The sequence below is a fragment of the Macrobrachium nipponense genome, chromosome 39, assembly GCF_015104395.2.
Source record: "Macrobrachium nipponense isolate FS-2020 chromosome 39, ASM1510439v2, whole genome shotgun sequence".
In the NCBI taxonomy this organism is placed as follows: domain Eukaryota; kingdom Metazoa; phylum Arthropoda; class Malacostraca; order Decapoda; family Palaemonidae; genus Macrobrachium; species Macrobrachium nipponense.
In genome coordinates, this window is record NC_061099.1 from 4,909,922 (window position 1) to 4,932,142 (window position 22,221).

The 22,221-nt window shown below is 35.2% G+C and overlaps 1 protein-coding gene across 9 annotated transcripts in view; it reads left to right on the forward strand.

Annotated features, from left to right (window-relative positions):
- The first annotated feature begins 2,816 nt into the window (after window positions 1-2,816).
- Window positions 2,817-22,221, forward strand: part of LOC135210060 (phosphatidylinositol 3,4,5-trisphosphate 3-phosphatase and dual-specificity protein phosphatase PTEN-like) — an 81,551-nt gene continuing 62,146 nt past the window's right edge. For 7 of the 9 annotated variants that reach the window (XR_010313444.1, XR_010313445.1, XR_010313443.1 and 4 more), the window contains exons 1-10: window positions 2,817-3,061; window positions 6,167-6,296; window positions 7,144-7,324; window positions 7,823-7,930; window positions 8,176-8,311; window positions 8,605-8,777; window positions 9,327-9,451; window positions 9,892-10,212; window positions 17,417-17,555; window positions 18,603-18,768. Coding sequence is in view for 5 of the 9 variants with exons in the window: in XM_064242856.1 (XP_064098926.1) it covers window positions 2,983-3,061; window positions 6,167-6,296; window positions 7,144-7,324; window positions 7,823-7,930; window positions 8,176-8,311; window positions 8,605-8,777; window positions 9,327-9,451; window positions 9,892-10,212; window positions 17,417-17,555; window positions 18,603-18,768 (1,558 nt within the window). In the remaining 4 variants the exon portion in view is untranslated. The remainder of the gene's footprint in view (window positions 3,062-6,166; window positions 6,297-7,143; window positions 7,325-7,822; window positions 7,931-8,175; window positions 8,312-8,604; window positions 8,778-9,326; window positions 9,452-9,891; window positions 10,213-17,416; window positions 17,556-18,602; window positions 18,769-22,221) is intronic. The other 2 variants (XR_010313446.1, XM_064242857.1) reach the window with 2 other exon arrangements.

The window sequence follows — 22,221 nt, forward strand, 5'->3', positions numbered from 1 at the left end:
GAATAGAATCAGTACAAGCAATCGAGAACAGCCAAGAAAATCAGTGATGGCTTCTCTAGACCTATATTCTCGGACTTACACCTTAGACTTATATTTTAGACTTACACTAAGAAGCCTTACAAGCAATACCTTATAATAAGCTTTCTGGAGACATAAGAATATATTTTAACAGTGTGTCTTATGCTATTGGAGTTGTTAGTCTAACAGACTAGAAAAAAAAAATGAATAAAAAAGCCTTATCAATAGTGCTTTCGTGTTACCTAACGGCCTACTTCTAAGAACGGTTGAGCGGAATTTGATGAAATTTGGTTCATCTATCAATTATGGAACGGTCTCGAGTCGGTTGAATTACTGATAAAGATCTGATTCCAGTGGCGGATATAGAAATCTTTCATACGGGGTCACTTAGGACTATTATATATATATATGTATATATATATGATATATATATATATATATATATATATATATATATATATATATTATATATATATATATATATATCAATACACAGTTTAATTTTCACCCTCCCTGGGTCAACGGTCACATGCATACCAACTTTTACCCGTGAACAGGGGCACAAAAGGAACTGCTCGAAATATATGGTTGCAACGTTCAAATAGTGTTTCATGGGGAGGCCATTTATCTTCATATTATAATGTTGTATTACGGTAAAAAGACGTTCACTTGCATATTGTATGAATGCAGAGAGAGAGAGAGAGAGAGAGAGAGAGAGAGAGAGAGAGAGAATTAATTATGAAGCTTGTTACAATATTTCCTACAGCTGTGGCTTACAAAGAAGTAGCGAGTGAAGTTAAAATTGCTTTGGCAAATACAAGCATTAAATACATGCATAAAGAAAAACCTAATTATATATTAAACCCTACGAATCACTTTACAAAATTTTAGCAATTTTATTTTAACATGAGAGTCATACAACCTTTGTCTCTTAGATTTGAATTGATTAGAATGATTCTGGGAATAGATGAAGTGCCGAGAATTCCGAAACATAAAAATATTAGTGCATATTTAAAAAATATGGAAATGATAGCTATTTTTTGCTCTATACTGTGAAAATGGAGGAGCTTTCCTGCCCTTTCACATTCGATTCAAGTCTCCACAAATTTCAAACAGTCTCATAGTTCTATTATGTAATTTTGTATGTTCGAACACCTTCAATGCCCACAGGAGCAAATATTCTCGAAGTTCGCCTTAACAAAATAGAAAAAATAAATAAAAAAGCAAAAAACACTGTGGTAAGTTTAACTTCACTTTTTCCAAAGGAAAGTTAACTTACGCCGGATGCGCTCGTCCCCTTACAATTTCCTCCGAGCGTCAGAAGCCGACGAAGTCGCCCAATTTTCCTTGCGTAATTGCTTCCGAAGATCTGTTTCAAGACTCAAAAAGTGGTGGATGGCTTAGCAATAGAATTGGTTCATCTGTTTGGTTTGAAAATTATGATTATATATGCATACAAAGCAGAATTGATAATTTATTAATAAAAAAGTATCGCCATACATCCTTTCCCATCGCCCCAATTGACCGATTTTGTACGCAGTTTCAGGGTATCAGGTGCTAAACAGAAAGGGTACGACACAAATGTTTGGCAGGGCTTTCCGCAATGCTATTGCTAAATCGGACGATTCCATCAGTAAATCGTCAAGACCCGCGTGCATTCTGACTCGTGGTATGATGCATGTGGCCTCTAATCTCTCTGAATAAATCGCAGATAGGGATTAACGTTAGGATTTATAAGTTTGCAATAGAACGCGTGCAGCCACTTGAGGTCAAACTGCGTTCATACGCTGAAGGTGGGCTTCTCGGGTGGGTCATTTCACGTGTCCTCGGTTTGCCATTGTACTTGACTGGTCTTTTGAATAATGAATGATGTTTTATAGAATATGAAATTCCACAAAGCATTAACAAAGGAATAATATAAGTAATTTAAAATCCTGTCACAATTCGAAAGTTACAGTGGCAAAGATCTACACAAATAAAAAAAAAGCTGTGTTATGAAATCATGGTATTTCAAACGTAACAGGGCGACTGGTTAACTCGCTTGAGAAATTCCCAAGAGAATTACGAGAATTCCAAGTGAGAATGACGTTGGATATGACTCAATACATATATATTTTTTCCAGAATCCCGACATTAAACTTTCTTCTTCCGGTGTAATTTTTCTGTCACGATTTCACGATCGAGTACAGAGACACACAGTTATGAATTGTCCAATCGGCGCGAATTCCAGTTAAATATTCGCATATTAAGCTCAAGTGGACGAGTTGTATACAATATTTATCAATTTTAAGTGAAAAAAGTAAAATAACTCCATATTAAATAAGGAAGAACCTAATCAAGGCGGACTAGTTGCCCAGGCGGAATGTTTCAGTCTAGTACGCAGTGGTTGGAATGGGGGAAAAAGGCTGCTAGGGGAAAAGTTAAGGCTTTGCTGCTAGGGGCCGAACAGAACGTTACCAGGCTGATTTGTTTTGACCTAATTTATACGTGCGCTAGACACGTGTGATATTATATACATATATTGTTTATTTGTAAATCAAATATTAACTAGACTTATAACAGACAATCTATTAATTTCTATTAAACCAAAATATCCCCTTTATGCAGCCCGTTTATCTGTTAGGGATAAAATGGGGATTTCTCGATCACGAGCTTAATTTTACGAATGCGCTAGTTGCAAAATTATACAGTGCATACGAGACTAAGTCTTTTTGAAAATAGAATAATATACAAATATAAGTGGAACGTTAAAAAAAATAAGCGGAACTCTGTACCTTCAGCCTTCCTAGGTGCCTTTAGGGAGTTTCTGGACGAGGTGCAGGGGGAAGATGGCCGAGTCGTGTGGGGGGGGAATGAGTGAATGGTGTTGTATATTCAGTAGTAACTCGCTAGTAGTGTAACTAATAGTGCAGTCGTGACTAATAGTGTCGGGCAGGTTTCCTTATAGCCCTCTCATTTGACACGATGAGTAAGGGAATAAGGAATCTAGTGTCAAAGAGGAAGAGAAGATTCAAAGAAGATGGCTACGACCTAGATTTAAGTTGTATCCTTTTTTGACAAACGATTTTTTTTTAATTTCCACGATTACTTATCCCATTTATTTAATCACAAATTAATTAAGCCTATCGTTTGTGTGTTACTTATTATCTGTCGGTATTTAACGAATTTCTCTTCGTATTCACCTATTCTTTTCAACCCGAGCTTGGCACCTAGGCCTAGGCGAGAGTGCCAGAGCAAGAGGGTTTTAAGTGCCATTCCAGGTGTGTCAAATGGATGTGTCAGTTTCGTGTCAAACGGGTTTGTTGACCCTAGGCCTACTCGCACGTGTCGTGTCGGAAAATGTCTATCGGCCTAGGCTAACTTGGTCTACTTGGTTTCGACGGAAACTGTGGTCTTGGTTGACGTAGGCCTAGCCTAGGCCTAGGCTTTGTAATGGAACGTAGCCTAGGCTTAAGTCCGTTGGGAATTTAAACAGGCTAGTGAAGCCTAACGTTATGCTTGCTTGTCAGTCGGACTATGCATTGGAAGGTTAACTTAGTCTAGAGGGCCAGTGTGAGGTACCGTGGGTAATGGCCAAACAGTGGCCAAGTACCTACCTACCTATATTGCTTTAAAATCTCTTATTTATTCAGCAAAATTGATGTCTAGCTTGGCCAGGGCTATGGTGTACCTATATACCAAGGGTGACCCAGCGGGAAGTTGACTTACTGGCTGGATCGACCTACCCAGCTTAGGTACCTACCTACCTACCTATTGACATTGGGTGAAAATGTTTTCATAGCCTTTGGCTGGGTGTTTTGGCAAAATACTGGTCTCAGAAAGTGAAATGTCAGAGTTTAAGAATGTTATGAAAGAATAGAGTACCTATTTAGCCTGTGTTTGGGTAGCTCTTGTGTTTGTAAGTAGTAGCCTGAATGTTTTCCACAGGCCTCAAGACATTTCCAGGTTTCTTTCGAGTTTTAATTTCCAGTCGTATCTTTTGTTGGAAAGTAGTGTAAATTCCTTTGTGTCTGAAAGCTAAGAAACAATGCACTCAATTCACTGTCGAAAGGTAAATTATCGTTTTCAGCAACACCCTTCAGTTGAAAATTGGTGAAATACGTGTCTTCGATAGTGGTTGGTGTGATTCCGACATGTATGGTTTATATACCTGCTGCATAGTTAATCATCATCATCTCAGTTAATTTTTTGATGCCCTTGTGTCAGATGTCATTTAGCCCACCTGATGAGCTTCATTTACCCGTCAGTTTTTGGGCCATCATATTGAAAGGTGTGGTCGGTCGTGTCTTCCAAAGAAGGTAAATTTTCCAGTTTTTTTAATCATCTTCATGCTCCATTATGTATTTATGTGCTATTATTATTATTTTTTTTTTTGTGATATGTTTTCATATTTGGATAGTTGTTCCTCATATATATTTCCATATCAAAAGTTTTTACTTTATTTTACAGTTGTGTCCATGGTCAGTTACATTTTTTAATCTTGTTTATGTTTCTTTATACTTCTGGCATGATCTGTACCCTGTTCTGTACATTTTGGTAGTGCGTATACTTAGACCTCTCTAAATTACAACCCTTTAATTGGTGACTGTTCACACATTCTTCCCAGTTTTGGTATTTCTACAGAAGCAGTCCGCACGGACTGCAAGGAACGTAACCGCAGATACGATATCCACTAGGGATTGGGGCGTCCAGTGTATTTCGCCATGTTTAGTACTGGCCCCGGGGGGTTGGTTAATTACAGTTGTCCGAATAAATATTACTTGAAATTATTGTTCAGTAGGTAAAACTGCATAGAAAAACCGCAACTGCCATAGTCTAGGCCGCCGCAGATAAGTACCCTAGATCTACCCCAGTTTTTATATCTGTGGCCAAATTTTTGTCATTGGAGGATCATTGTGTTACATGGTAAATGCTATTTCATGAATTACAACACTTAATTGTCATGCACCTATATAACAAATTAGTGTCATGCTTTCCCCCATTTACTGTATACGTATAATGTTTTATCTTTGGGTTTTTTAGATTTCATTGTGGCAACCATTTTGATGTCATTTTCAACTTTTACTAAATACTATTTTTCCTTGGTTTTTATTTTTTATATATTCTATAATGCTGTCTTAATCGTCTTTAGGGATATTTGCTGTCATGATCCATGGGTCTCTTTTCTGTTTTTACTACCTTAAATATCTATATCTCCAGTTTTATCCACGAACTTAATTTTAACAGCTTGTAACTGCTCTGTCAGTAGGCTAAGAAATCCTCTTGAGGACATTGATCTATACTTTGAAGTGGTGATGGTCACTGTGACCATTTGCAGGAACAGGTAATTTTGGGTAGAGTGGTTTGCTAGTTTCCCAGGATTACCAATATTTCAGGTTCTGAAATCAGTTTGGTATGTCCAAGGGCTTGATGGTTTCCAAATTGTTACAGGTGTAACCATCCTCCTCTTCAGGGTACTTTCTTGGACCAACTATAGCCCATCCTGCATGGAACGTATGGGTTGCATTCTTGCTTACCTAGATCAGTCAACTGGGTCAGTCTGGCTGGTCCTGTGACTTGTTGTGGTCTAAGGATATATGATTATCATTTGTGTCTTTTGATGCCCTCAGATTGTGACTTGAAGTTCTTGATGGTCTAGTTTGGTAATTCATCATGTCTTGTGAATAGATGGTCTTGTTAATACATCAAGCTCTACCTGTTATGGATCCTATGGAACCCCATCAGGTTAGAAAGGCTCTTTTGCATTGTTATAGGCCACAACAGTGAGAGAAAATAATCTTGTGAAGTGATGGAACTCAAGCTCTCCTTCTTATTATGATGTTCTTTTTATCTTTGCATTTAATACTGTATACTATACTATGCTACTTTGCTGTGGAATTTATATCTTATATAAATTGTATACTACTCTTTATTATTGTAGTATGATACTGTGTCTATTAAGTGATAAATGTTATTAGTAGTATAGATAATGTTGATAATGGTAGTCATCATCTCCATTCATGCACAACAGAATTTGCTCAAGGTTATGTTTTTATTGAAGGACTTCTGTAAGTAGAATGTATCGGGTGAAAGAGGCTTTTATGTATTCATGTATTGCTTGATTTCACAAAATTCTTTGAAGCTGCATTTCCTTAACATGCTGGCACAGATATCACAGAGCGGCTCATTGCCATGGGTTATCCTGCACAGAAGTTTGAAGGTGTTTATAGAAATCATATTGATGAAGTATGCCGGTTTTTAGAGGACAAACACAAGGACCACTATAGAATATATAATTTGTAAGTACTACTGTATCATTTTGTAAGTTTACCTTTTCCACATTAACTTTGTACATTTAATGTTATAGTGTAATATTATGTAGGACTTAATGAGATCCATTGTACTCAAATATAGCTCATTGTATTTAGGTATTTAAAGTTGTTTCTGTGAGGAGAGAACATTTATATATATGTAATACTGTATTAATAATGTTTGGAAACTTTGATACATAAAGAAGCGTTCGCACATATCAAGATTGAAAGTAACCCTAAAGATTAAAATTTGTTTAACATGAATATTAATATTATTCTTTTTCCAAGAAGAAACATTTTTGGCCAACCTTGTGAGTGTTGAGAGTTGCTAACTCACTCTTAAATGGCAGTATGTATATATTATAGATATGAGAAAAATTTTGGAAAATAAATTTTTTAAAAGTTTTGACATGACAGTCGATAAGACATTCTTGTAGCTCAGGGTAAATGTTTGACTTTTAATAACCAAACATTTCAAAGTTCTTGTAAAACTTCCAGGGCCTCTGTGTATCATTTTGAATGCTCTGGTAACTGAAATTATTTTTAAATGAGGAGTAAAGACTTGATTTTGATAAATTAACAGATGCTGTTCTGTTATGTAAAGTTACAATAAATTAGTAGGTATAATTTTCTTTTGATAGGAAATCAGTGTAAAGCACTGTCAAGAGCAGGGGGCCATATTACGTACATTCCTGTGAACTTCATATTAATAGGGCAAGCAGTAAAGAAGCCTTCTAAGTTTTGTGAAATTTATGAACAAGTACTACTGTAAGGCAATGAGATATTGCCATATTGTTTTCAGTGCCATTTTTGTAAAATAGTTTTTCCTTGCCAGGTGTTCAGAAAAAAATAGATCCTATGATGAGGCGAGATTCCATAACCGTGTGAGAAATTTTCCTTTCGCGGATCACAATCCCCCGCCACTTATGGACATAGAGCCTCTTTGTAAGGACATGGCTGAATGGCTGGAAGATGATCCTAAAAATGTTGCAGTTGTTCATTGCAAAGCTGGAAAGGTAAGTGAACAGATGTTGTTTGGAGGAGGGACTGGAGATTAATAATTCTGTGCACTATTGGTTAATTGCAAATGAGCTTTATTTGCAACTTGACTGAATTCAGTAGAAGAACAGTTTCACTCAGAATCTCTTATAGAAGTCACCTAGGAAAGGTGTGTGACTAGTATTCCTTAATAAAAGAATCAACAATTAAAATGTTTGCCAGAAAATAAGAAAAATATAAATATTAAAAAATAGTTGTAATGCTTGAGGAGCAAATCCAGCTGGGAGGAGTATGTTATACAAATGTCATTTTATGATGAATGAGTTTGCTAGAAAATTGTGTTTTGCAAAAACATTGTAATTATCCCTAATCATGTGAAAATATCAGAACTCAAAAACTGTGATGGAATAATATGAACTTAACAATGGGTTCCTTTAGGTATTTTTCTTTAGGGTATTGCTAAGATGACAATGTTCAAGAGTCTTATTTTACATTTTTCTCCAATTTTGTTTCAGGGGCGTACAGGTGTAATGATCTGTTGCTACCTTCTGCACTGCAGGTCAAAACTCCTAGCACAAGAGGCTTTAGATTTTTATGGTGACAGAAGAACCTTAGACCGCAAGGTAAATGAGTATATTTTTGGAGCCTAGAGGTGAAACTTTTATGTATGTTGTTGATGAGTACTCTAATGCTCATTTAACTTATTACAAGATTACTAGTATGGTTTATTTTCCACTGTAATATGATCCTTGTAGTTTTGATAAGTTGATCCTCATTCAACTTTTGTAAAAATAAAAAGATATTGAATTGTTGCCTTTTGTCACTGAAAAAGGTGTGACTAATGACATTTTTAATATCTTCTCCTCAGGGTGTTACTATTCCCAGTCAACAACGCTATGTTCATTATTATGGACAACTAGTCGCTTCAAATTTTAATTATAATCCTCCTTTTGTTAGTCTACGTCAGGCTAGAATGAATGCGCCATTATCGAGTGTAAACTCAGGTGAGTGATATTTTTGAGTACCTAATAGAAATTCTGTCTCATTGGTATGGTAAACAAGTTACGTTCTGAATGGCCATTACTGTGTTCCTCATGCAGCATATAGTACATACAGTACCATATACATAGAATAGGCACGCAAAACAAAATTTGAACTTACAGGTGGCAAAGGGGATCATTCTGAAAGCAATTCTATTTTGTGATCCTGTTTGTATCTCAGACTATTTGTAAGTTGAATGTTTGCAAGTAGGGTGGTGTCTGTATAGTTATGATTTGGATTTGCTTGAATATTGCAGAAGTGTACCTCACAGTTAGCTCCCACACCAACAAAAAAGGTTACAGTTCTCAACCAGGTGATATACGGAAAGGGAAGGAGTGGATACACTTGCCTGTCAGGGAAGAAGATGCCAGACCCATGTCAGAGGATATCAAAATCGAACTGAAACGCACAAATTTTGTCAGACGAACGGTAAGTAGATTTTCGATGTGGATTTTATTGCTGGAACATGTGTAATGAAAATATACAGATTTTTGTGATATGGGTCCTAGACGTTTTATAATGCAAAGGTGGTAGTTGATAACATTACACTGGGAAAACTGAGACAAAGCCAGGTGTTCTTGTAGCAAGTTTAGATGATAATAGAGAAAAGGATTGCTTGCTTATAATTGATGGGGTATGGTTTATATGACATTGATTACTGTGTGAAGAGTTGATAGTGAAGGTGGTATTAAGTAATTGACACTTATTCGTAGTCATGGAAGCCTTGGTCATTTAATTTGAAGGTAGTGAATGGGAGGAAGAAAATGAAGATGTAAAATATTTATGCTTGGCTTGTACATGTAAAACAGTTAAAGGGTTAATGTTAGATCAGTTTTGCCCATTTCTAGATTTGGAGAACTTTGGTCATCTAATAAGATATAGATTTTAATTTTTCATAAATTTTATGAAAATCATTTTGGTATTTTGCATTTGTTTTAACCACAACTTCTGAAAATTTAGCTCTTATTTTGGCTTCAGGAGAAACTCTTCAGTGCTTGGCTGAACACACACTTTATATTAGAGGAGGGCAAGAAGGTCACGAATGGATGTGACATCAACACATCAGACCAAAACAACCATAATACTCCTAATATAAGACAAAGGTAAGAGTTTGTGGTTCTTTTTACTTATTTTTTCCTTTTTTTTAATGCTTATACAATGTATGGTATATTGTATTCTTGCTGCTCATTTTTGATTAGTGATTCTTTCCTAGTGTCCAAATTCTGAATATCATTGCTAGAATTGGCTATGCAAATTGTGAAGTGAACTTGAGAGGGATATAATAGTTAAGAAACTGTATGGTTAAACTTCTTAATTTTCAGTTTAGTAAATTCAGATAGTAGCAGAAAGGCAGATAGAATTGTAAGAACCCATGGAGAAGTGGCTACAGGCCTCTTCAGATTTTATGTTGTGTGTAGAACTCATCCATCAAAACAGAAAAGCTAGTGGTTTGTGCTGTATTTTACAATGTATTGAGTGCTACTTTTGTCTAATCAATCAGAATGAACCTCTTAGTTGAAATTAATCTTATTGATTTGCTCAGAAGCAATAGTTTCCGTCTGCCCAAACGTGAGAGCTTTAGGCGCAAGAAGAGCGTAACGGAAGAACCCCGTGCTCCACTCACTGGCCTTGGTGGCGGTGGTGGCAGCTGTGGGGGAAAGAATAGTGATGAGTGTAAGGGCCTTAAAGAATACAAGGAGAATTCAAAGAAAAAATTAGAAGAATCTGGAAGCAAGAGTCTCCCAACAGGCCACCTAAGCTGCCTTACAGATGAGGAATGGACTCCCAATGGTGGTCAGAGTCCTCCCCCGCGCCCTCGCGTTCACAATCGTCACCGCCGTCGACACCACACGCAGAATCTCCCGTAAGAATGCCGAGATTCGTGGTGTGGTTTTTCTTGCTTCTCAGATTCTCCAAAGGCACTTGAAAAGAATACTTGCAATCTGAGAGCCCTGTTTGCATAACTTCAGACATTTTAATCCTCCCTGTAACTCTCCTCATGCCTCTGCTTGAAAGCACCCTTTGTTTTGAGTACTGTAATCCTTTTTGATGACTGTGCAGCATGAACTTACTACCTCTGAAATCCTTTCACAACTTAACATAATGGTGCTATTATGTTTATGATAGACCTCCTGAGGAAGAGAGAAAAGGAGGAACGAAAACTGAATTGTCTGTGGTCTTAAACTCTCCGCACTAGTGACACTTTAATCACGCTTTGTTGATATGGCTTACTGACTAAAGACTTCGCCTTGAATAGGGAGTAGACCCCTATACATAACAGATTACTGAAGAAACCCAAGGTTTCCTTGTCATTTAGATACTAGACTAGCACAGTTTTGGCCAGCATTATGAAAGCTGAAGTATTTGACATAGTCATTTGGAAAAATTACTAAAATCTAGTCATCTGGAAAAATTACTAAAATCTATAGTAGGTGAATGCAGTGCAATAGATAGACATGGTTTTAGTGTAAATCTTTCCAGGTGATGCTTGCTTCTAAGGAAAAGTTTGTCTAATTCATTTATGATGGGTGACTATGTGGATGTACTTTAAGTAACTAAATGTTTAATTGACTCTTACGCAATGTTGGAATGTTACAAAGTGTTGTAGGTTGTAAAAGTATAATTTTTTTATATTTCCTTGGAAATTAATTTTCCCATATCATTTGCCTTTATTTTGATGCTTAAATTTACTTTAAGCCCAGTTTGTTTTGATTGAATAACAAAGTTTTGTGGGATAGAGTGAAATGACTTTTAAAATTGTTTGTTCTACAGGCTGAGTAACCCCTCCCCTTTTTTTTATTGCCAATTCATCGAGCACTTTTGAAAGATGTGGAAATTTGGTATGATGGGTATCGATGCACTTATTTAACAGCATACAGTGGACCCTGTGAACAGGTTATGTATACCTAACACACACACACACACACCATGAGTAGTTAAAATCTGCGAATACTTAGAACCCACTCTATAAATTCTTATAAATACTTATCTTGAAAGTTCAAATACCAGATATATGCCTTAAATAACATCCTATATCAAGTATACTTTCAATTATCATCCCATCTCTGCGCTAATCTTTGAGATTATATTATTAACCCTTAGGAGCCGGGGTAATATATCGTTATGCAGCACCCCATGCCGGCAAAACTATGAGATCGGCAAATTTAAGAAAAAACACATCAATGGGAAGAGGACGATATGCAAATACACATGGTGAAAAAATAAAGAATTCATAAAAATTTTCCATACCTTCCTTGAGAAGTTGAAAACGACTATTTACACTTCTTTGTGGGGCCTCTTTTACAAGACGATCGTAAATTTCACCAACTTATATATGTTTTCTAATAAATGATTTTATTTTATTTGGTGAAATAATTACAGCTCACACTATCAGAACAGATAAGAAATAAAATCATTAACAAATTCGTAGCATATTTGTTAAAAAAATATTTAATAAATTTGAGAATGAAGATTCAGTAACTTTTTTCTTATTTGTACATGTTTTTCTAATATTTGTAAAAGACAAGAACAAAAATCAACAGCAACCCCTTAGTATATTTATGAGCAAATTTAAAAAAAGACATCATGTGAGAGAGAGAGACTCAGTACATACTCCCTTCAAGTCAGAAGCAGAGCTGCAAGTCCTGAGGTGTCCACACTTGTGATTTTAGCCAGTGTAAAAGTTGCCATTAGTGAATTTATGGGCTATAAAAGTATTGGCACCTCTTTCCCGCCTGATTCTTTCTAAATCAATGGCGCATAATATTGTTTATCCCTAGGATCAATCCGTCCACCATCCCAAAGATGTTATTACTACTCCCAAGGAGCAATCTGTCCATTAAAGGCTAATTAATATTTAGGAGTCATCTTAAACTTTAGTACCCTTAAAGATATATACATATGTACTTCTAAACAGAGAGAGAGAGTTTGTCTCTTTAATCTCTCAGGAAAGTTAATTTTTTTCTTGTTACTAACAACTGATAACAATAAAATTTATGTTTGTTTTTTGTCTTCCAAAGATGTATTACCTTTGCTAGCATTTTTAAAACTATAACACACAAATGTGTTAATACCAATTTGTTAAAGAGACTCAAATAGCAGTAATACGTTCTTTTCAGAGAGAGAGAGAGAGAGAGAGAGTTTTTCAGTATATCCTTTAACTGCCAAGTTGGCAACATTTGGACCCACTAAGATGGCAGCACTGACCATCCCACCCATGCTGTCAGGTATTTTGACATTTTTGACAGGCTCACCCTCCCCCCTCCCCCCTCTCTCCAAGTCTCTCTGGGAAAAAGATTGGGATTTCCTTTATTTTCACATAATTTATTAATTTATAAACTAAAATCTTACTAATCCACTATTTATAGTATATTCTTTAATGAATTGATATTATTGCTGTCTACATTAATATTAATATTTGAAAATTAGTAAATCATTTATTTATCATACAAAAAATACCTCTCAGTAAGAGAGAGAGAGAGAGAATTATTATTTAATATCATTGTATCTTATTAAAGTTAATACAGTAATAACAATGTTAATTTGAAAATTAGTACGTATATCATTTTTGTATCATAAAACTGTATTTAGTCATGAAATTAACATTAAAACACACTAATTATTGAATATTTATCAACGAAAAGGCTGCGAATTGCTGACTTATTCACAAATGATTTATAGATAGGCTCAACAGAAAAAATCTACGAATAGGTGAGTCTAGATAGGGGGGTGGACTGTATTTGCTTTAGAGGGAGATTTTGGTTTGCAAAGTTCTGTTGTTCAAATAAGGAAAAAAGTTTGCTCCGTGTTTTATGATCACTTGTCTTCAAATTTTTTGAAGAGAAGTTCAAGTTAAATATTTCTTCCCAGATGGAAGCAGGTTGTACAGAAAAAATATTTACATTTGTAAGCTGTCCAGACAATCCTATGGTTACTGATTAGAATTCCATGTTATTATGATCTGGTTGTCTCTATGTGTTGTCATGTAAAGTTTATAATGATGGTTTATACTTTTATCAGCCAATGATGGTTTATACTTTTATCAGCCTGTACTTTTTCCACAAGTATTTACTTTGGGTTGTTACAATTTTGTTTTAATACTGAGCCTGCTAATTAAAATGTGAATGCAAAGGTAGTAATAATGAATTCTGAAGGCATCCTGCTACCATCCCAATAGCATTATTGAAGGCGTTTGAAGGCCACCAGTATTGACTGTAGAGTTTGGTTTGACAGAACTGCGAGTAATGCTATTATCACTTAGTTATTACTGTAACTAACTAGGTAGCTATTGCTGCACAGAGTTAGTGACTTGTGAATCACTGCTGTAGATGCACAAAACTAGTGACGTGTCATGTTGTAAACAGCCATTTGATGAAGAGTGATATAGTGTTGTTTGAAAATTAGACAAGTAGCATAATAGTATAAATGTCAAAGCACAATTTATTGTTATTTTATACTTGATTTCTATCTTTTCAGTTTTATTTTCTTTGTATGGGATCAAAAATTGGTGAGACGTAATCCCATTTTTCATGGTTCATTATTATTCAATTGATTAATAGGCAACAGAAATAATATGAAGTGAGGCCAAAAGTTTATTTTTTTTTTTATATTATATTAAGGTTGCTCAAGCTCAGTCATTTTCATTCACTTATGTTGCATGATTTAGTGTAGATGCCTTTGTTTGTCATTATCATATTGTGTTGACATTTCACTCGATTCGAGATTGAAAATGTTTCACATGTTGTGTAATATGCTTTTGTTGTATTTTTGTTTACAATTATGTACTCAAAATTCTGTTTTGGGTTTCATAACTGAAGAAAATAGTGTATTTATGTTTTCCATTTTCATTTACTGTGCATTTTTCAACATTTAAGTGTCAGATAGCATTTTGTAAACATTTTAAACTGGCTTTGCTTTCAACAGTTTTCAACTCAGATTTTTTAGTTTAATATTAAATAATGAGAAGATTCTAGTTACATTAACTATAGTATGCTGCCAACTACATGATTTTCATCTTTTAATAGGTTGTAGGAAAATGGATTGCAGATTATTTTTGTTCATGAATTATTATTAGAGAATTACAGTGGTAATTTATTTTAAGCATAACTGCCTAAATGTATGTAGAAAAAAAAAAGCTGATGGGAATTCCTAATAGGAAGATTAATTTTTTCATACTGTTCATGTCCAGAATTTGGAATTAACTGTCTACTTTCCATAGTATTTCCCAAATCATTTAATGTGCATCTTCAAAAAGACTGTGTTCTCACTTGAGAATTTTGTTAACGATATTAGTCCTGGGATATTCAGGCTCCACTTGTCTGTTATCCATTTATGATCAACCTGGAGAACAACTGAAGCATGAGCCCTACTCCATCATGACTGGTCTTTTTAGACCGAATGTTTGGGAGTCTTGCGCTCAAGTCATTTGGCATAACTGGAATGTCAGATTTAAATATTGGTGATTCTTCCTTATCCACAAGAAGAATTCATCAGCCATGTTATTAGTGACAAGTATATGTTCAAAGCTTCCCAGTAATGCAGTCTTCTAAACCAGCTGTAATTTTTATCTTCCCACAAAAAGCTGGAATCAAACTTTTGTGTTTGAAGGCTTTCCAGTGGTACTTCAGGAAATGTGCTTGCATCATAGACAGCTCAGACAACTCTGAACTATGGATATTTGCCCTGTTTTAGTCTAAGTAACTTGAATTTATTGAAGGAGTGGTCCATTTTTACTAGTTTTCTCAGTTACAGTACTAACAGGTTTTGTAAGCAACACTGGTTTAACTGGAAATATACATTTGCTCGGATTGCTTTCACTTCTTGTGCTGAAGACAGTCTCTTCTTTTTCATACACTGATTGTTGAACACTTCAAGAATTAGGAATGATGTATGTGATGTATCTGCTCGTGCAACAGATGTTATTGGAATAATTTTATTAACCATGTCCAAGAACTGTGCTTTTAGTCTTATCTCTAGTAGCACAGCATTATGCAGAGAAACTTTTATTTCCCTTTTCAGTATTTCATCAGTACCTTTACCTGAAAGAGGGATTCAGAGAGAAACTTTCTTGGTGCTGATTCAGCCTTCACAGCATGCAATGATTAGAAAATAGTGTCCCATCAGTTAACGATCCCTGGAGTGCCTTTTGGCAGTGTGGTCCCAATTTGTGTCTTACCTTTGTGAAAATTTAGGAGAATATGAAATTGGAGTGTTTACATTTCTAGATGAATATCTCAGAATGATTTTACTTGCCATGTTACTGTTAACTACCTTGCTCCTAAGAGGTTCGGATGCTGATGCCTTCATCAATCCCAGGAACCCTCAGGAGGATCCCTCAGATCTTAGTTAACCAATTTTGGGGTATAGAGGCACTTGAATCTTCCCTCTAAGGGCCAGTTAAGAGTATACAGTTTTACTTCATAAATCTTGTGTGCACATTTATTGTTATGTAGGAATCACAGATGTCGTTCTTACCATTCCATGTCCTATTCAAATGAACAACATTTTTAAAATTCACATTTATTTTGCATAGTTGGAAGTGTTCTGTAACATGGAGCTACCTATTTCTTGCTCTGTGATTGGCCATAGCAATTATCCTTGCCTCACTGAAATTAGGTTGTAGAGCTGCCAGCTACTCTGCTTGGTTAGCATTTTTAATAAGGTAGTCTGACTTAGGTGACAAATTGTTTGTTACTATTGGATAAAAAAGATTGTGTGAAATTTGTTTGTATATGTGAAATGAAGTTTGGTTTGCATGGCAAATTATATTACAGTCCATGGATAGGTAACAATTTTATGGGTACGTTGAGAAATGTAACACCTTCGTTTGCACAGTGTGTTTGATGACTGCCTGCTATTTGAATGAAAATGAATAGTAGTTTCAAATACTTTCATTATGCAATTATGTTGTTTGTAAATGATTAGGTATAAAATGTGATTGTACATTAGTTTTTGCGAATTCTTAGAATGCCATAAAATAGCTATTGCTAATGAAAACGCTTGTTGTGTTCCTTGGTAGAGCATTCATTATGCCACTTTGTAATAGCCAATAGACTAGAAAACAGTTGCATAAAGTTAAATGGCATACAAGAAGACTACTCTACTCAGTTTTTTTTCACCTGTCCGCTGCCTGTGGTGTTTGTGTATGGAAACACTGCATCCCGGGCCTTAAATAGTTACGCTATGTGTAAGTTTTAGGTAAATAAAAGTGTTTTAATAATTTACTGTATACGAATTACACCGTTAATATTCGAAATAGGATATTGTTATTATTGTTGAATGTAAGCTGCCTTTTTGGGGTGGCGAATGGAACAGCTAGACGCAAAATTTTATTAAACAGATGATAAACCAAGTTACGTCATATCGTATCTGGCTAAAACGCACTTTATAAAAATTAAAAATATATACTGATATACTTACATGTAATGAAGTAACACGTAGCTTAGTAGCAGCGTAGGTGTGGTCCAATAAAGTTGACATCTTTCTGTAGTGAACAGCGAGAGAAGCAATTTTCCCACCACCCCGAAAAGGAAACTTACATTCATCAATAATAATATCCTAGTTTGAATATTAACGGTGTAATTCGCATACAGTAGATTATTAAAACACCTTTCAGTTGGAAATGTACACCCAGATATCTTTTTATATACCTAAAACTTACGCACAGCGTAACTATCTAAAGCTCGGGACGCAGTGTTACCATACGCAAACACCACAGACGGATGAACAGATGGAAAAAAACAGAGTATAGTTGTGATTTAAGTGTGCAGAAAGCTTGGAAGTGTTCAATTTGGTTTAGTTTTCAGACAGTAAAAGAGAAAGTTCAACATTATTTGCCCTCAAGCAAGTGAAATATACAAGGTTTATGTGTTTGTTTTGATGTATATTTAGTAGGTGGGCTTATTAAAAGAGGATATGGAAAGTCACATGCAGTGGCTAGTGTATAAAATTTTCTTTATAGAGTCAAAAAGTCATGCAGCCACTGTATATTTGTATAATCAGTAAGTTTACTACTTCGTTTATTTGTCCTACCATTTTTAATCTTTCCTTGACGTATGTTTCATCCGCAGCATGTGTGGGAGCGCCCGGGACTCATGGGACTCTGAAGCCAGGGCTAGGGAACAGGAGGTCCAAACTATTTTAACCAAAAACCAGTTGGATAAGGCCAACAAAGACACCCACCACAAATTATTACCTAAGGACTTCCAGGTGAGTCGTTTTTGACATCATGTTGTGACCAGTGAGTACAGGTCTTGACAGTTTCCCTTCTGTCCTATAGAATTTAGTTAAAAGTAGCTGTATGATTGTGCCATGTTCTAGCACTTGAAGTTTTGAGAACTATCACATTGTGACCAGAAATCTTTTTAACAGTTTCCCTTCTGTCTCAGAGAATTAGTTAATAGTAGCTGTGTGTCTCGTAATAGTGATAGCGCTCTTATTATTTACTGTGACTGTACCGTGATGTGGTGCTTGAAGTTTTTAGCACTATCATGTCGTGACAAGTCTCGTTGTAGACAGTTTCCCTTCTGTCCAAGAAAATGAGTTGATAGTAGCTGTATGTCTTCTAACATGTAATATTTATTTATTCATCGTGATTTTGCCTTGTTTTAGTACTTAGTCTTGTAGTTAACGAGGAATAACATGCATTCAGGTGCTATGAACATGAATAATGCATTCATGTGTCATAAAGTATAATTCTTAATATGATGCTGTAGTATATGTAAAAAAAGAAATGCATTAATAAATATAAACAATGCACTTAAAAACTGAATGGAAAAGTGGCAGTGTAAAATTGATTTACATCCTTTTAATCCTTCAGTTTGTTGATTTGACTTATGTATAAAAATGTTAATATATTCTGTGCAAAAATATATATTAAACATAAGAAGATAAAGTTTTACAGTAATACAGTACATAAATGATTAAATTTTAATTTGGTAACTGCAGACAGGTAAGTGTTTTAACTAGGTGGCCAGGAAAAACTACCTAATACAGGCAGTTCCCAGTTATCGGCGAGCGCCATAAAATCGGCAATTTCTGGCACCATATTGGCACCAATAGTATAGTTATGGCACCATAACATACCTAACAGAGGTGCCATAAGCGCCATTGTTGCGCCACAAATCGGGAATTTTTGGTCAACGGTGGTTTTTGCTTGTCGGCACACCCCCGGGAACGGAACCCCCGCCGATAACCGGGGACTACCTAATAATAACAATGACAAATCAACAATAACAACTGTTTGATGTGTTACAGATTGAGCTTTGGTGGCTGGTCACCTTTGTCAACAAAGGAGGCAGCAACGCCTTGGAGTCCCGGGAGAGCGGGTCCACCCCAAGTACAATCACCCCTTCGGGTTCGTCGTCGGACGAAGATGACGACGATGACGATGATGAAGAGGAGGGATCTGACTGGGATTCAGGTATGCTTGGAGAGCAGATGTTTCTCTTTCCACTAACCATAGACAATAAGTGACTGCTTTATTACTAACTTCACATAGCCTACTTACAGTAGTTTTTAAATTTTGTCATGCTAATTTGTGAGTCTGCAGATGAATATAGAGTTTGTGGAAGTGACAAGGACACATGTTTGTTGGAGACAATTTTCATATGGCTTTTCGTTGAATGTGAAACTCATATTTTTATCTGTTGAGTCAGTTGTTGAAAGTCCATAAAGCAGATCTTTCTCTCATATTCCTTCTCCCAGTGTTTTAATTGTTACATTGGTAATGCAATAAGATTTGTGATTTGTTAGCTTGTACAGAATGGAAGATCCTAGACTAGTCATTTTTGCTCATGCAAATTTTAATTTGGTTGTTTACTAATATTCATAAATTGGCATCGAAGGCATACTGATGAAACTTTAAACTAGAGTTTTCATGTGTTTAGGATTCTGTTAGGTTGTTATATGTTTCTGCTTTGAAAATACTCATTACTTACAAAATGTGGTGTGATTGCTTGCATTTATTGTACAAAGTACGTATAGTTGACTATTTGCTGCGATTAAGGTTTTGATGTTGAGGACTTGAACTCAGTCAGAGAGATTTTAGGTACAAGTTTTTATGTTAAAGTGTTTGTCCTTTAATGTGGCCCCTAACTTATGCTCTTCACTGTTTTGGGCTGTCTTTGTGTTTCTGGAATTATTTTATTTCTTGTTGCTGTAGCTGTGGTAGTTGAATTGCAGCAGTCTCTTGGCTTTTGAAATTAGTAGAAGTGACATCACTGTAATACTTTTGTTAAGTCATTACCGTGGTTCATGGTTACTCGTAAGTGTGATCCGACACAACACTTAACAGGGGACACTGAACAGTACTGAGGTGCTATTTTCTTTTTGTGTATAAGTGGTGGTTGGATAACAGTGAAACAGCACGTAACCTAATGTATGACCTATTTTTTTTATAAAAACCTGTGGTCATTGTGGTTCTCTTCATATATAATTATTTAGATTTCAAGGAAGTTCTCTGTTGCAGTGTCCTATAAAGGAAATATTTGAGTCGTCGTTCCTTGAGATTTGGGTAGTCCTGTGTCTTTACAGTATTTCATTTCAGAGTCCATGTAAAATGTAGGTTTGGTTGATTTTGTTTGCTGTTGCAGACCTACATAAAATTTAAGAACCTGTTGGTATTACATTTAAATTTGTGAACTTTTGTGTATGGGTTTTAAATCATACGTTTATGTACATTTTTTTTTTTTTTGAGGTTATGGGTTCTGTAATAGATGAAATACTACGTAAGTTGGATTCTGTATGTAATTGCTATGGCATTTTTGCTTTTTGGTTAGAAATGAAAATGAGAATTGTATTGTGCTGATTTGAATTTAAAAATTTCCTTGAATCCACCCTATTGGAGGTGGATAAAAAGTATTCCATAATTATTTACTACAAGGGAATGAAGACAGAATGATGACTAGTACAGCAATGGGTGAGGTCTTCTTTGTCAGATGCTGTCTTAACACTGTTCTATGAGCAGTAAACATGTGCATGAGTGCCCTTCTTCCAATGTTTCATTTCTTTGTTTCATCTTTGATCATTGTTTGATCTTCACATGATTATTTTGTATTAATTTTCGTTAAAATCTCATTGCAGTGTTCCATAATTGATCTTACTTGTTTTTTATTGATCCTGTTTATAGGCTTAACAACTGCATCAACCAAACTTACTTAAGACAAGCATTATAATGTAAAATGAAGAAGTTGTTTAAACCCTTAAAAAATGTGTGCGCTTATTTGTAACTAAATTCACATAATATTGCTACCCATTTTGAACTTATAAAACCACAATACTCATACCTACTAACAACAAAATAGTGTGGTATGTGTAAAGGTAAAAATATGCTTATGAAATTAAATATTACAATTACATTGTAATATTTTATAATATATATAAGATATTTTGATGTCAGCAAACCTTATATTAGTACAAGAGAGTACTATTTTTCCATCCCGTCCATTGGTACACATTTGGCTCACTGACAATCATGTCATGAGAGATACTTGCTCTACCAGGTGGGGTTTCACTTTTCGCCCTTTAAACTTGTGTGATTTTAAGACCAAAAATATTTATATCATAAAAGTCCAACAAGAAAATGGTTTTAGTTTTTATTTTTGTATATGTATATGTTTTTGTGTTGATGGTAGCATTTTGTTCTGTTCAGATTACTGACTTGTTAGGTAGATTTACTTTTCTATGGCTACTTTGTTTAGCAGATTATATGAAGGATCTTATTGTACAGGGCATGGAACAGCAATTTGATTTCTCCTGTTGTAACTCTAATTATCATCTGGGTAAATCGAAGTAATTTCTCTGCAAAGGCTCTTTTTGATAAGGCAAGTTGTATGTGAGGTTGTTAATTGGTACAGGATCAATTTTCAGTCTGTAGAGAGATGTTATGCTTATTGGCCATTTTTGTCTGCTATCAGGGTTTGTATTAGATTTGGTGTGTATTTGAAGTTTGGGTGTATAGTCATGGTTTGAAGTTCTTGGATGCCAGTGGAATTAGCATTCCATGCTAGTTGTCATCATTATATTTGGCTAGTGTTTTTAGGGTATTATTAACAGATGTTTGCTTTATGGTTGTATGTTGAATATGATGCCTGCATTTGTCTTTTGACATAGCTTTTATCTGCTTAAGTGTTCTGTTAACATGGTATGGCTAGTGATCTGTTGTGTAAATGTGGTCTAAGAGCTTCCTTGTAATTTTGATTGGTAGTACTTTGCTAATGAAATTATATGCACTATACCAAAGTAGACATTGTCAGAACAGAGAAATGCCACAGCTCAGGTTTAGGTTTTATGAGAAGATAACTTTTTCAATACAAACCTCTTATTCATAATTATATATATATATATATATATATCTCCTTTTATGCCCTGAAATTGACCAAGACACTTTGGTCCTTCATGAAAAGAAAGAAAGGAAATGGCAGTTACCTTGAAGTATTGCATATTTGTGAAGAAAGTGTGAGGGAGCTTTTTGCGAACAGAATCTAGTGTTTTCAGGCAGCTCCTGAAGTCTCATTATTCCTTTTGTCTGATCCATGAGTTGGTCAAGATATTATTTTCATCAGCCCACATCTCAAGTTTGTTTAAAAGTATTAATATGGAAAACCAAGGGAAGAGTTAATGGATTATCTCATGTGCAAAATATGCATAAACCACAAGAAAAAGTTAGGTAATAGAATGTACTGCCTAGTAAATAAAGATATTTATCAAAAAATAAGAAAGAAAAGACAGATAAAATGTCTCTGGTTTTCACAAGGAAAGTTGAAGCACTCACAGGATCCTATAGTTAAGACCTCAGGTTTTTTAGCTATGAAAAATACAAATTGATAAAAATGTTTGTCATATTGACAACTACCTGAGCTTGGATCCACCCACA